We start from the raw sequence: 12,368 nt of genomic DNA, 5'->3' as shown, positions 1-12,368 counted from the left end.
GCATATATATGTTTCTCTTATACTTTTATAATTTGTCAAATAACATTTCAATTTGGTTATTATATTTTTATAATTTGTCAAAAAACATTGAAGTTTGGTTATTCTAACTCCATGAAATGATGTATGGATGCAACTCTAATTCTAGCAGTCGTTTGTTCTTGTTTTATTTTGTTTCTATCCAACTTTAGTTTTTTTTAGAAAAACGAAAAACCATTAAATCTCGAAAGAATCTCTCTGAAAATACAAACCATAAAAACATATTTTGATGCCGTAGGATGCAACTTTTAACTTAAGAAGTATATAACATTAGTTAAATAATATTTGGCTGCAATGTATGTGTTATGCCATCTTCGGTGTTGTTATAAAAATACTTTGTATTTCTCGAATGTTATGAACCTCCAAACTGCAGCTAGCAAGAAATCGTGTAGATAGTTATACGTGTGTAAGTTGATCATTAGTGGGTGTAGGTTAATGTTATTGTAGACTTAGCATCTAATATTGTAGTTTATTCTACAAAACTTATTATTTTATTTCATGCTAAACCGGATTTAATTAACAAAATATATTCTTTTTTTTATATTTTATATGTATATATTTAACAAACGTAATATATAAATACAATATTAACTATCAATTGTATATACAGATAATTCGAATAATCACGTTATTTTCAAGCTAAATTTGGCTTGAAGGCAACTCCAATACCAAACAAAACAATACATATAAGTTTTGTTGCTTATTCTTGAAGTCTATAAATTTTTAGGATTAGATTACGTGAAAAAAGGTAAATCAAACATAATATTCTTTTATGTACTAAAATTTAAAGGGAAATTTGGAAAAAGGGAACAACTAAACTAAGCTATTGTCCCCTTAGTACAAAATCAAACTTTGTCACTTTTGGACTTTCACTACCCTTAAGAGTTAAAAAAAATTATATCAATTAATTTACAATGCAAAAAAATTAAGAAAAATTTAAAACATGAAGTAGTCACACATGTGCATATATGAAAAATATTTTTGGATTAAAAAAAATTTGGAATGGTAAATTGAAAAATAGGCTAAAGGTGTTAGTATATAAGATCTACCATCTACGGAGATTCAGAATATGCATTCTAACTGAAACACAATGATCTACATACAGAAGAATGCGCATTAGACCGCAAACATTAAGATCTAAAATGGCAGAATACAAAATCAACATTTTCTTCTATGTTCTGCCTTTCTGGTAGATCATAAGTAATAGTAAATGTTCTTATATCTTCTATGGAAGAATATACATTCTACTCAATTCTCATATATCTATAATATATGTATTCTATATCTACCACGTTTTCTTTATTCTACCGTACGTAGAATGTAATTTCTACTAGATTTTTAAAAAAATCCGAAAATCTAGGAAAAAACGGTTAGAAAATATTTCCTAAATCTATTAAATCTTTTTTATTTCCTTTTTTAAATCTTCTTCCCTAAATTTTTGTTTCTTCGTTGCCAACCACGATTTGGACCAAAAATCGTGGGGATTCTTCTCTTTTTCATAGTTTCTTCTCCTTTTGGGGATTCAATCTAACGTGACAAAATGCACATCTATGCCTATTCTGGTGTTTGGAGATCGTCCAAAACAAAAGGGTGGAAGTTTATTGTTGATGAAGAAACAGGAGGTAGACTACTTACTTTGGACACAAGCAAAACCTTTGACAACCTAAGAGTTATGGTTTGTGAGGACTTTGGAACCGATCTAAACTTGGTCAATATCGACCTGAGTTACTTACCTTCCGATTTGGTTATTGGCCTCGATTCACCACCTGTTTTCATCACCAATGATCGACAACTCAAAAATTTTCTTACATATGTGAAGACCAAAGCTTCAACGCGGTTATGTGTGTGTATTCGATCTAAGGTCGGATTTAACTTGAATGAAGAGCCTGCTGAGTTGCCTAACAGAGAGGAAGTGGGTATGTCGGGTGAAGTTTCAGATGATATTGATGGTGAAGCCGAGCTTGAAGAAAAAGATGCGAAGATAGATGAAAGTGATGACGAAAACAAGTGTGAGAAAGATATGACCAACGGAAAGTCTGTCCGTTTTTCTCTGGTTGATGTTGTGAAGAAGGGTCAACATTTTACTAGCAAAGCAGCTTTGCAGGCAACAATGGAAATATGCGCAATGAAACATAATTTCGACTACAAGGTTGCCAAAACGGATAGAAGAGTTTGGTACGTTCGTTGTGCGTATGATGATTGCCGCTGGCGTGTTCGCGCAGAGGGATTAACAGGTTCTTCATATTTTATCATCAAAAAGTATGTGCCTGATCATTCATGTGCTCCATCATCAAGGAACCACTCTGTTCGGACCGTTTCATCAAAAACAGTTGGTAGTCTCATTAAGCATAAGTACGAAACTGTCAAGGAAGGGCCGAAACCTAATGATATTATCCAGTTTATGCGTGATGATCATGGAGTTGAGATATCCTACTCTTTAGCTTGGGAGGCACGTGAGTATGCAGTAAGTGTTGTGAGAGGCATTCCAGAGAAGGGTTATGAAAAAGTTCCCAAATACTTGCACATGATGAAGGAAGCTAATCCAGGATCACACACATTTTATGAAACTGATAGCGATGGGAGATTCAAATTCCTCTTCATCGCATATGGTCAGTCTATTCGCGGTTTTTATGCTGCAATTCGGAAAGTTATTGTTGTGGATGGGACTTTCCTGAAGAGCAAATACAAAGGAGTATTAATGGTTGCTACTGCTTTGGATGGAAACTCGAACCTATATCCTATTGCATTTGGAGTTGTCGACTCAGAGAATGACCGCTCGTGGGAATGGTTTATGAGACAACTTAAGGTTGTCATTGGTGATGATCAGAATTTAGCTTTTGTGTCTGACCGGAATAATTCACTTGCTAAAGCTCTTGCAAAAGTGTATCCGCATGCTCATCATGGAATTTGCATTCACCACTTGCTGAACAATGTTGTTACATATTTCAAGGGTAAAGGTGTCGCTGGTTTGGTGGCAAAGGCTTCTAAAGCTTACCGAGTTGCTGATTTTAAGAAGCAATTCACTGCTATTTTCTCAATTAGTCCTGCAATTGGAAACTATCTGATACAAGCTGATGTGAGAAAGTGGGCTCGTTGTCAATTTCCGGGTTACAGGTACGATGTTAGGACCAATAACCCTGCTGAATCAATAAATTCTGCTTTGCGTTCGCCAAGAGAGTTTCCAGTTATACCCTTATTGGACAGCATAAGGGAAATGATGACTCGATGGTTTTTCAAACGTAGAGCTTTAAGTTCAAAGCATAAACAGCCACTGACCGTTGCTGTAGAGAAGAAGATTGATCGAAGGATTGAGAAGGGTAAGAAGTTTCAGGTTTTTCCAGTTAGCGATGACAGGTTTTTGGTTCGAGGTGACACTTTTGAATGTATGGTCGACTTGGTCAGACGCACATGTTCATGTGGGAAATTCGATCTGATGAAAATTCCATGCAGACACGCCATTAAAGCAGCTTTCAGCGTAGGCATACAAGCACACACACTCACTGACGACATGTACACCACTGCTTCATGGAGATCGATTTATGAGGAAAGCATAAATCCTATAAGTGTCCCGGAAGATGCATGGATTGTCCCATCTCACGTACAGAAAGCAAAAGTCCTCCCTCCAGAAACTAGAAGAGCTGCAGGCCGGAGAAAGAAACGTAGGTATGAGACAGTTGAAGACAAGATCCAGTCGTCACAAGGAACTCAAAGCTCTAAACGTCGTAAATGCAGTCGATGTGGTATTGAAGGTCACAACCGCTCCACATGTGATAGAGCAATATAGGATTACAATCTATTCGGTCTATGCAAGTTACTTTTCAGAGTTTTTTCTAACATTAGCTTTGTTTCATGTCAAACTCTGTTTTTTCAAGACCAATTATGTTTTATGTACTGTGCACGTTTCCAATATTTACTTAGTTTTATGCAAGTTTTTAGTCTACCGTTAAGATTTGATCCATAAATTGACAACACAGAATATCAAATTGATTCAATCTTTCACAAAGTAAATAGATTCAGAAAACAATTAGAAGATCAATCAAATTTAGAACAAAGACATAAAAAAGTGAGAATGGATCCAATAAGTCCTACATCTCCCGACTTCTTGTGCTCGATAACTGCTTCCTCTACTGTCATTTTCAAGGAACGTCTCAAATCTTCAATTTCTTTGGCCATTCTCGACTGTTGCTCATGCATCATTTGTATCTCATCAAGCAGAGCCTCGTCCACCCACTTGAAAAGATGTTGCTCTTTCTTTCTCTGAATTGAAACACAAAAACGTCAATTGAAACATAGAATAATAAAAAGTCATAATTTTTCAGAATTACCTTCAGACCAATCTCACATCGGAAGAATCTTCTGTATGGGTTCTCCTCCGTTTTTGAAACATAAGTGACAATCCCTTTCCCACACCAGCATCTGGAAGGAACCCCTCCATTGTTAGTCATGATCGGTTTTTGATAATGAGAGAAAGACGGAGAGGAGAGATAAACGATGAAATAAGTAGGGTTTCTAGTCATTGGTGTTATATAAGTTTATGTTTAGGGCAAACGACTACTGTTAATCGGGTTTTAGGGTGTAATTGTATGTGTTGTGATAGTCATAAGATTTGTATTGACTATTAACATTTGTAGCCTTGTTACGTTAGATTCTGTATAGCTCCCTACATTGGTGTTGTATGGCTTAGTTTAGACTCATTTAGGGTATCTTTAGGGGTTGATATGTTGTATGGGTTAGTTTAGATTCATTTAGGGTATCGTTAGGGGTTGATATGTTGTATGGCTTCGGTAAGATTTACTTTATTTAATTATGTAATCAGCCACTAATGTCAATAATTTCAAGTAGTACAGTGGTTTATGTTGTCCGTATAAATACCCTAGGTGAAGTGTTCGACGCCCCCTATCTCCATTTTTATTAAAAACCGTTTTTTCTCCTACAATAGCCTCGAATTAGAGAGACAAATAAGACTATTTAGGTTCATATGTTGCTGGTAATATCAATAGTTTCAAGTAGTCCAGTGGTCTATGTTGGACATTTAAAGGCCTCAAGTGCCTTGTTCGATTCCCCCCATCTCCATTTTTATTTTTAAATTTTTTGTTTAGTACGAGAGTCAAATAAGACCATTTAGATTCATATCATGTATCCCTTTGTTTGTTATAGTGTATGTAATTCACTAGAAGACTCAAATGCAATGCTAAATAAACGACTCAAATGCAATGGTAAATAATAGATTCAAATGCTAAATAAGAGATCCAAACCAATGCTAGTTACGAGTCATATAAGAGTAACTAAAAGAGTCAATATCAACCTACTTGGTGAACAAGACATAGTGAAAATAGCATTATAAAATCTCAACCGTAGGAGAAGCTATAGCCTTCGGAGGAACGTACTTTCCCATTCTCGAAATAAGCTCAGGATCATTAGCAGCTTCCCATAAGTCATAAGCAATCTTCTGGCGAGCTTCACGAATGTTGTCGTCATTCACCAACGTTAAGTCCATGCCTAGAAGATGTGCTTCAATGTGCTTCAACGCATATACTCCACAATCGCTGCTAGTCTTATTTAGGAAGCAGGGCATTGGAGCGTAAGTGACATCATAGGGCTTAACGGTTAATCCCCTCTTCTCTGAAGACTGCACGGCTTTGACAATTCTTGGGATGAGATGTGCAAATGGCTCCAAGTCCTTGTTGTGTTTCAGTCCCGCACAGTCAAAAACTTCTATGGAACGAGTAACAAAGTTGACACACATAGAGATCCAGTGGTTACCGTGCACAAGAAGAGGCACATACATACGATTGACATCAAGATCCCACATTAGTCTTGTTCGGCCGTGTGAAGGAAGTTCACCAATTCCGTACTGATGGAGCAGTCCTTCTACCCTGAATTTTTTTTTGTCTTTCTTGAACTCAGTGTAAGAATTCTTCATTTGATTACTGAATATGCAGCTCATGAAAGCTACTTTGGACGGGTTCCATCGTCTCAAAGAAGTCCTCTCGCGAAATAAGAAGAGCACAGCATCAATTTCCTATAAAATATGATACAAACAGAGTGAGTTGATGTGATGTTAAAGACGAAGAACAGTAAGTAGGCGTGCAGAGTAATGTAAATCATACTTGATTTTGCAGCCACACTGCAGGTCCCATAATACGTTCTGCTAACTCAGTTGTGTACATAGAAGGTCCAATTTTAAGGTGCCTGCGATGCAACATTTAATTAAAAATTTGTAGAATTTATAACATAGAGGGAACGCATAGACTTACTGTTTGGTAGTTGAGCACCAATGAATCAGTTTAGCCCATGAATCCTCATGGACAAACACTAATGAGTAATCATCGTCGTTCACCCGGTCGTCATGTAATTCCATATCTTTGAGAGTGGGTGTTCTCCAATCTACAGGCTTGAAGGATGATACTGGAGTAACCCACTTAGGTGCTTCTTCATCACTCGTTTTTTGTGAGGGATCGAAACCTTTAACATGTGATACTTGAGAAAGGTTCCCCATGGCGTCTTGTAAATACTCTTGGGTGCTCATTTCTTCTTTTATTGATGAAGGTTCTCCATGGGTAGATGATTGTGACAAATTCTTCAAAAAATCCATCATATCATCAGTTTCAGTTTCAATCTCCTGTTAATGAAACCAAACACAACATTATTAGCCAAAACTGTCGAGAGACAATGACATTAAAAGAGTCGAGAGACTATGACATTACAGAGAAAACATTTCATAGTCATAAGTTCAGTTCATAGCAAACACCAAAATACATTACAAGCCGATTTCCAACAAGCCGATATTACAAGCAAACAACAATGACATTACAAAAGAGTTAAGAGAAAATTACAACATAAGACAGTCCGACATATTACAAAGCTTCATTTTATGGTTACCTTTCTTCCTTGCCGAGGGCTACGACGAACCGTAGCAGGAACCACACTCTCATCAACCTTGCCTTTGCCTTTTTCCTTTGTTCCTGCAAGACACGGACTCTGTGATGATTTTCCCATCGTTGCTGAAGGACATGGAATCTCAGATGCTCTGTCTTTTCCCATTGTAGCAGAAGGACCCGGAATCTGTGACACCGCTTGCTTGAGCTCAGCCATCTCTTTTTGGACCTTCTCAAAACGCTCTTGGATGTCATTCTGCACCACGTCCTTGAAAGAGTTGAAAGCAGAGGTGAACAAACCTTCAATGAAAGTCTTCATTCCACTGGAGATACCACTGTTATGTTCAGCTGCCCGTTGACAAAGCAGTTCTTTCTTTCGAGCCTCCGCACCAGGATCATTTAGCTTACGCTTTCCCCTTCTTGCAACAACAGCCGGTTCGTCAACATGAGTATCTGTGACATCTTCGACTTCAACATTCTCTCCATCAGTCTCTGAATCAGAAAGCTCTAAAGTTGGAGGCAAAGCCTCGACTTCCCATACGAAATCTGTCCAATCTTGTTTGGCATTGAGAAGAGTAACAATGCGACCAATTCTTTCATCTATCTTCTCATCTTCCCTATAGAACTCAGTGCTATCAACCACATCATTGTTCCCAGTAGCAGATATAAATGGGAACAGTTCTCCCTGACAAGAACAAACGCCAACAGAGTGAGTTAAATTGTTTGTTAACTGAACCGAATATAATTTTTTAAAAATTATTACCTTATTAAAGTGGGACTCTAGGCTGCTGATATCTGCGTAGGAAACTTTCCCACTTCCTTTCCAATTCCTACATCTCACTTTGGTCATGTTCTTTTTGATCTTCTTACCCACCATACTACCAATGTCTGGGATTGCCTCCATAACCCATATCTGAAACGCATAGGAGAATCCATCCAACACGTAACTGTTCTTCAGATGTAAATCTTTCCTTGCTTTGAGTATTGATGCAAGCAGCTCGTCATATGCGTGAAGACCCCATGGATACATCCTCATCTTCTCAAAATCCATCACCAAACGGATGTATTCATGTGGGATAAACACTCTTGAATCCTTAGCTATGAGGAATCCATGAATGACGCACAGATACACTAGCCTAACCCTGTCCACATACGTCCACTTGTTGCATTCGTTAAGAAGCTTCGTCTTTATCATCGATAAGTTGACCTTTCTATTTTTCCTCAGCACATTGCTCCAGAACCCCTTATCATCCTTCCAATCATTGAAGTTTATGTCAGGTTCATCTTTGAACTTCAATCCTGTCACAGCATGAAATTCTTGCGCAGAGAACCTAAGAGGCCTCTTAGCAAATAGAAACCACAGCTCGTGAAGCTTCGAAACCTTGAGTTGCTTGCATATGAAGCTATGAATGATCTTCCCTGAGTAGATGAGCTTGTTCTCTATGATTGCCAGAAGCGGACCGAAGACAGGATCTTTCAAAACTTCCTCATACTCAGTGTTGAGAACACCCTTCACTTCCTCCAGAATTGTACGTCTACACGTATTGTTGATCTTGTCAATTTGCGTCTCAATTCCTTCTTCAAGTATGCGTTGTGGAAACTCGTACGCCATTCCTATAAAACATAATAGCAATAACTTCAACTCGTTAGTAATGCCTTAAGAAAATCAAACTAAAACTCAATCTCGCAATATGAACATCAACAAAATCAATAAAAAAAATTCCAAAAGGAGATCGCAAAACCCGCAAAACCTTACCTTCAATTTTAGGGAAAGAGAAACCGAGATGAAATTCGAACAACGTCAATCTCTTCGTCCGTAGAAGAGCTTAAATCTAGTACATGCAAATAAAGAAATTAAGATCGACACAAAAAAAAAAACATAAAGGGGCTTTTGAAACCCTAACCTCAACGATTTTGGAACCGAGATGAAGTAAGAGGAAGAGAAGAACAACGTGAAGCTAATCGTTATTTATCAGCGACAAGAAGCTTTTCCCGAGCTTGAACAACTTCAATTGTAGCCGGCGGAGATTGCAAAGTAATCCTACTCTGTCGTGTTTAGAGAGGAGAGAAGAAAGAAGGAGGATGAAGGAGAGATGTGACGATGAGTTCAAGGTCTCCGACGAACTAAGACGGCCGGAGAAGATGGTTTCGATAACGAAACTTAATCGCCACCTCTTTGTTAGAGAGAAAGGAAAACCGGAGTCGACGACATGTTCTGATTTTTTACTCTGTATTTTTTTTAACTTTTTATTTACTTTCTCAGTAAATTACATAACTCAATATATGTATTTCAAAATTAATAGAAAGGACAAAACGGGATTAGCATTATTGTTTATACTATAGGGACAAAGATTTTTGTTCTAATTCTAAGGGGACAAAGTAGTAGTTGTTTTGTTCTCTTTTCCCAAATTTCTGAAATTTAAAACCCAACGTATAAAGCACAAAAACACAGCAAATACTCGTGAAGGAGAGTACCTGAACTTCACAACTCAAAATATAAAATATGCAGAAACAATGTCATCCCGCCGAAGAACGTAATTTTATTACAGCTCCCAACAGCATCAACAACTCAGAAGTATAGGCTTGTAGATCTACCAAACTCCTTCCTATCTTCAATGGCACTTTCTCAGGTAGGCTTTGTTGTTAAAGGATATATTTCCCTGTGATATGTCATCCACCCGAAGCCTTTCATCCTCAGGTGCTGAAAAATCTTTCGCGTTGTTCCTAAGGCATGTTTCTTCAACCTCACTGCTCCATCTTGCACTACTCTGATTATTATTGAATCTCCGGTCAAGACTTGTCGAGGAAGGAGATCTTTCAAGCATGGGCCGGCGAAAAGCTTTTGTGGAACCATGAAACTCGCCCAAAACACCATCTTCCGTCTTTACAGTTTTCTCAGACGCTTTCTGTCTTGTACCCCTGTCCGATCCTCCAGACAGCTCAGCCGCCTCCCTGGCAGAGACCCATTTTGCAGTCTGACCTGAGACGTTCCTGTTTCACCATAACAAAATTATGATCAATAGCAACTTTAAAGCTTCTTCAAAAGCGCAAATCAACATTAGAGTCAAAAACATCAACTTACAAAGACAGCACACCAAACGTTTCCAAGTACACAAAAATAAAAAGCACATACCCATTCTCTTCTTGCGCCACAGAACTGGAAGGTTAACGCTCTGATTTGAATCATTTGATCACATCACCATCAGGCCCTGCTCGGCTACTTCTAGTGTCCATGTATGTCCTGATAATCTGGAGACTTCCTCCCTTCTCTTCTCTGTCTATACCGATCACTTTGATTATCTAGACGCGACGCATCACGATCATTATTCCTTTCCCCGTCACTTTTACTTTGTTTCCCTTCATGATAATAGTCACGGCTACTTCAGTCTTTCTCTCTCTCTCTCTCATGAGCCCTTTCCCTATCATGATCCCTGTCACGATCTCTACTCCTATCACGGTCCCAATCCTTGCCATAGTAATGATCATGCTCATAATCCCGACGATCGCGATCCCGTTCCCTGTCTCGCTCATAGTCACGATCACGATCCGAGCTAACGCTCTTCTACAAATCCTGGCTCTCATTGGTGATCAGAGAGATGTTCTTGATTGATCACTTGACCTTTCTGTTCAAGAAAGATACAGGACGTTTACCTTTGATTGATCAAAGTTCACGGGCAAGGAGGCTGGAAACTGGGGAAGGCAAGCTTCTCATCAAACAAAGCATATTCCTCTATCAGTTTCTTCAACTGAGTTTACATTATATTTCTGGCTGATTTTGTATCACTCTAGTTGACAATTACTCTATTCCCTGTGGAGATATCAAACACACACTTTAAAACTTAAGTGTATGCATTTTAGAAAGTTCAGTTATATTAAGGCTAAAGCTAAATTTACCTAAAATGATCTCGAGTCAGAAGCTGAGTCATCTCTTTGTAAAGATCTTCATAAACCTTTTTGACATTTCTGAAATAAACATACAAACAACATAATTACTTCAAGGAAGAATATAGCCGTATATTCAAGAAATAAATTAAAAGAACAAATCATCTCAATCTCGAGCTTCACTATATCTTTGTCCTAATCTCAAATAAAATTTCCATAGAAAATCAATTATCATCGAGCTTATTGAACCCTGAGAGATACATCCCAACTTTTTCCCACTCATCAGCAAGACCTTTCTCTTCGAAGGGATTAATATTAGAAAAGAACAGATTCCTGCTCCAGCGTAACATGACCTCAACCAAATTACAAAATTATTAAGATATGAGTTTAAGAACACTATGAACATTAGTTTAATAGTCATATGAACATGAATTTAATAACACTTATTCAAGTAAAAAAAAGGTATGAAGTTTAGGATTACTATGAACATGATTTTAAGAAAACTATGAACATGAGTCTTACCTTAATAAGGATCTGAGTAAAACAGCTTGACAATGTTGAGAATACACGCTAGAATACTTTTATATGTTGATATGAACATGATGTTTAAGAACATAATCACCTTTGAATCCAGTAAGAGCATATATATATATATTCACCATCGTAAGCTCACCACCGTGTTTGAAGTTCCTGGCTTCCCAGAATTCTGTGGAAGAACATCGGCCCCATTTAAATCAAAAAGAAGTTGGCCATTTTAAAGAAAGTAAGTTTTCTGAGTTGATCGATAGTTACAAAAAAAAAAAAAAAAAAAAAAGTTTTCTGAGGTGAGAGGAAGAAGGCTTACCTTTTATAGGAGTAGAGACACCGCCTTGCAAAGGGATAAGCCGCATTCAGTGTCAGATCGTTGTCGACTTGGGTTGATGAAGTTAAGAAGTATGATAAAGGCGATGAAATACCGTCTCGATTGATTAGAACGGAAGGCAAAACATCAGAATTGAAGATTTACACAGAGATGGTTCACGTCAATTGAACAGCTCGAAACTCCGTAGTTGGTATCAGAGAACGAAGAACAACACTTTTGGTTTCAGAAATAGAAGAAGAACATGAACCCTAACGTCGGGATTGAAGATTCAAATAGCGATGTCTAACATTGATTAAACATCCCGAAACTCCATTGTTGGTACCTAGAATTTCTATTGTTAGCTTCAGAGAAGGAAGATGAACATGAACCCTAATCATCTCGCGCTTGGTTTCAGAAGCAAAACGCAAAGCCCAAAAACTGATAACCGTGGCCCCAAAAAATTAAACGCAGCGTATAGAAAGATGAGACAGGTGTCGCGTTCTCCTTGCACGAATTGATGACGTGTCTCTCTAAGGAGAGAGTAAAGCTATACTTTATATAATAAAGACTAGGGATTAACCCGGGCTACGCCCGGGATTTTTATTTTTTTTTTAATTTAAGTTGTTAAATTATTTATATTTAGGTTATGATATATGTTTATATAAATGTTAAGATGCATGTCATAACTAAAATTTATTTTTAAATTTTAACACATTAAATTAACATATTTT

At 37.5% G+C, this 12,368-nt stretch overlaps 2 protein-coding genes across 2 annotated transcripts; one reads left to right on the top strand and one right to left on the bottom strand.

Annotated features, from left to right (window-relative positions):
- Positions 1-745: 745 nt before the first annotated feature.
- LOC106356907 lies at positions 746-12,090 on the bottom strand. Its single transcript, XM_048737198.1, has 13 exons — positions 11,641-12,090; positions 10,809-11,502; positions 10,566-10,722; positions 10,048-10,485; positions 8,819-9,905; positions 8,671-8,746; positions 7,678-8,528; positions 6,919-7,599; positions 6,294-6,658; positions 6,147-6,228; positions 5,523-6,058; positions 4,362-4,452; positions 746-4,293 (listed from the first exon to the last, which is right to left on the bottom strand). The coding sequence occupies exons 7-13, from the start codon at positions 8,524-8,526 to the stop codon at positions 4,069-4,071; spliced, it is 2,829 nt and encodes a 942-aa protein (XP_048593155.1). The 5' UTR covers positions 8,527-8,528; positions 8,671-8,746; positions 8,819-9,905; positions 10,048-10,485; positions 10,566-10,722; positions 10,809-11,502; positions 11,641-12,090; the 3' UTR covers positions 746-4,068.
- LOC106454085 lies at positions 1,577-3,820 on the top strand. Its single transcript, XM_013896263.2, has one exon. The coding sequence runs from the start codon at positions 1,577-1,579 to the stop codon at positions 3,818-3,820; it is 2,244 nt and encodes a 747-aa protein (XP_013751717.2).
- Positions 12,091-12,368: the final 278 nt, after the last annotated feature.

The sequence above is a fragment of the Brassica napus genome, chromosome A7, assembly GCF_020379485.1.
Source record: "Brassica napus cultivar Da-Ae chromosome A7, Da-Ae, whole genome shotgun sequence".
NCBI lineage: Eukaryota > Viridiplantae > Streptophyta > Magnoliopsida > Brassicales > Brassicaceae > Brassica > Brassica napus.
The sequence above is the reverse complement of the archived record's forward strand: the minus strand, read 5'-3'. Positions and strand labels throughout refer to the sequence as shown.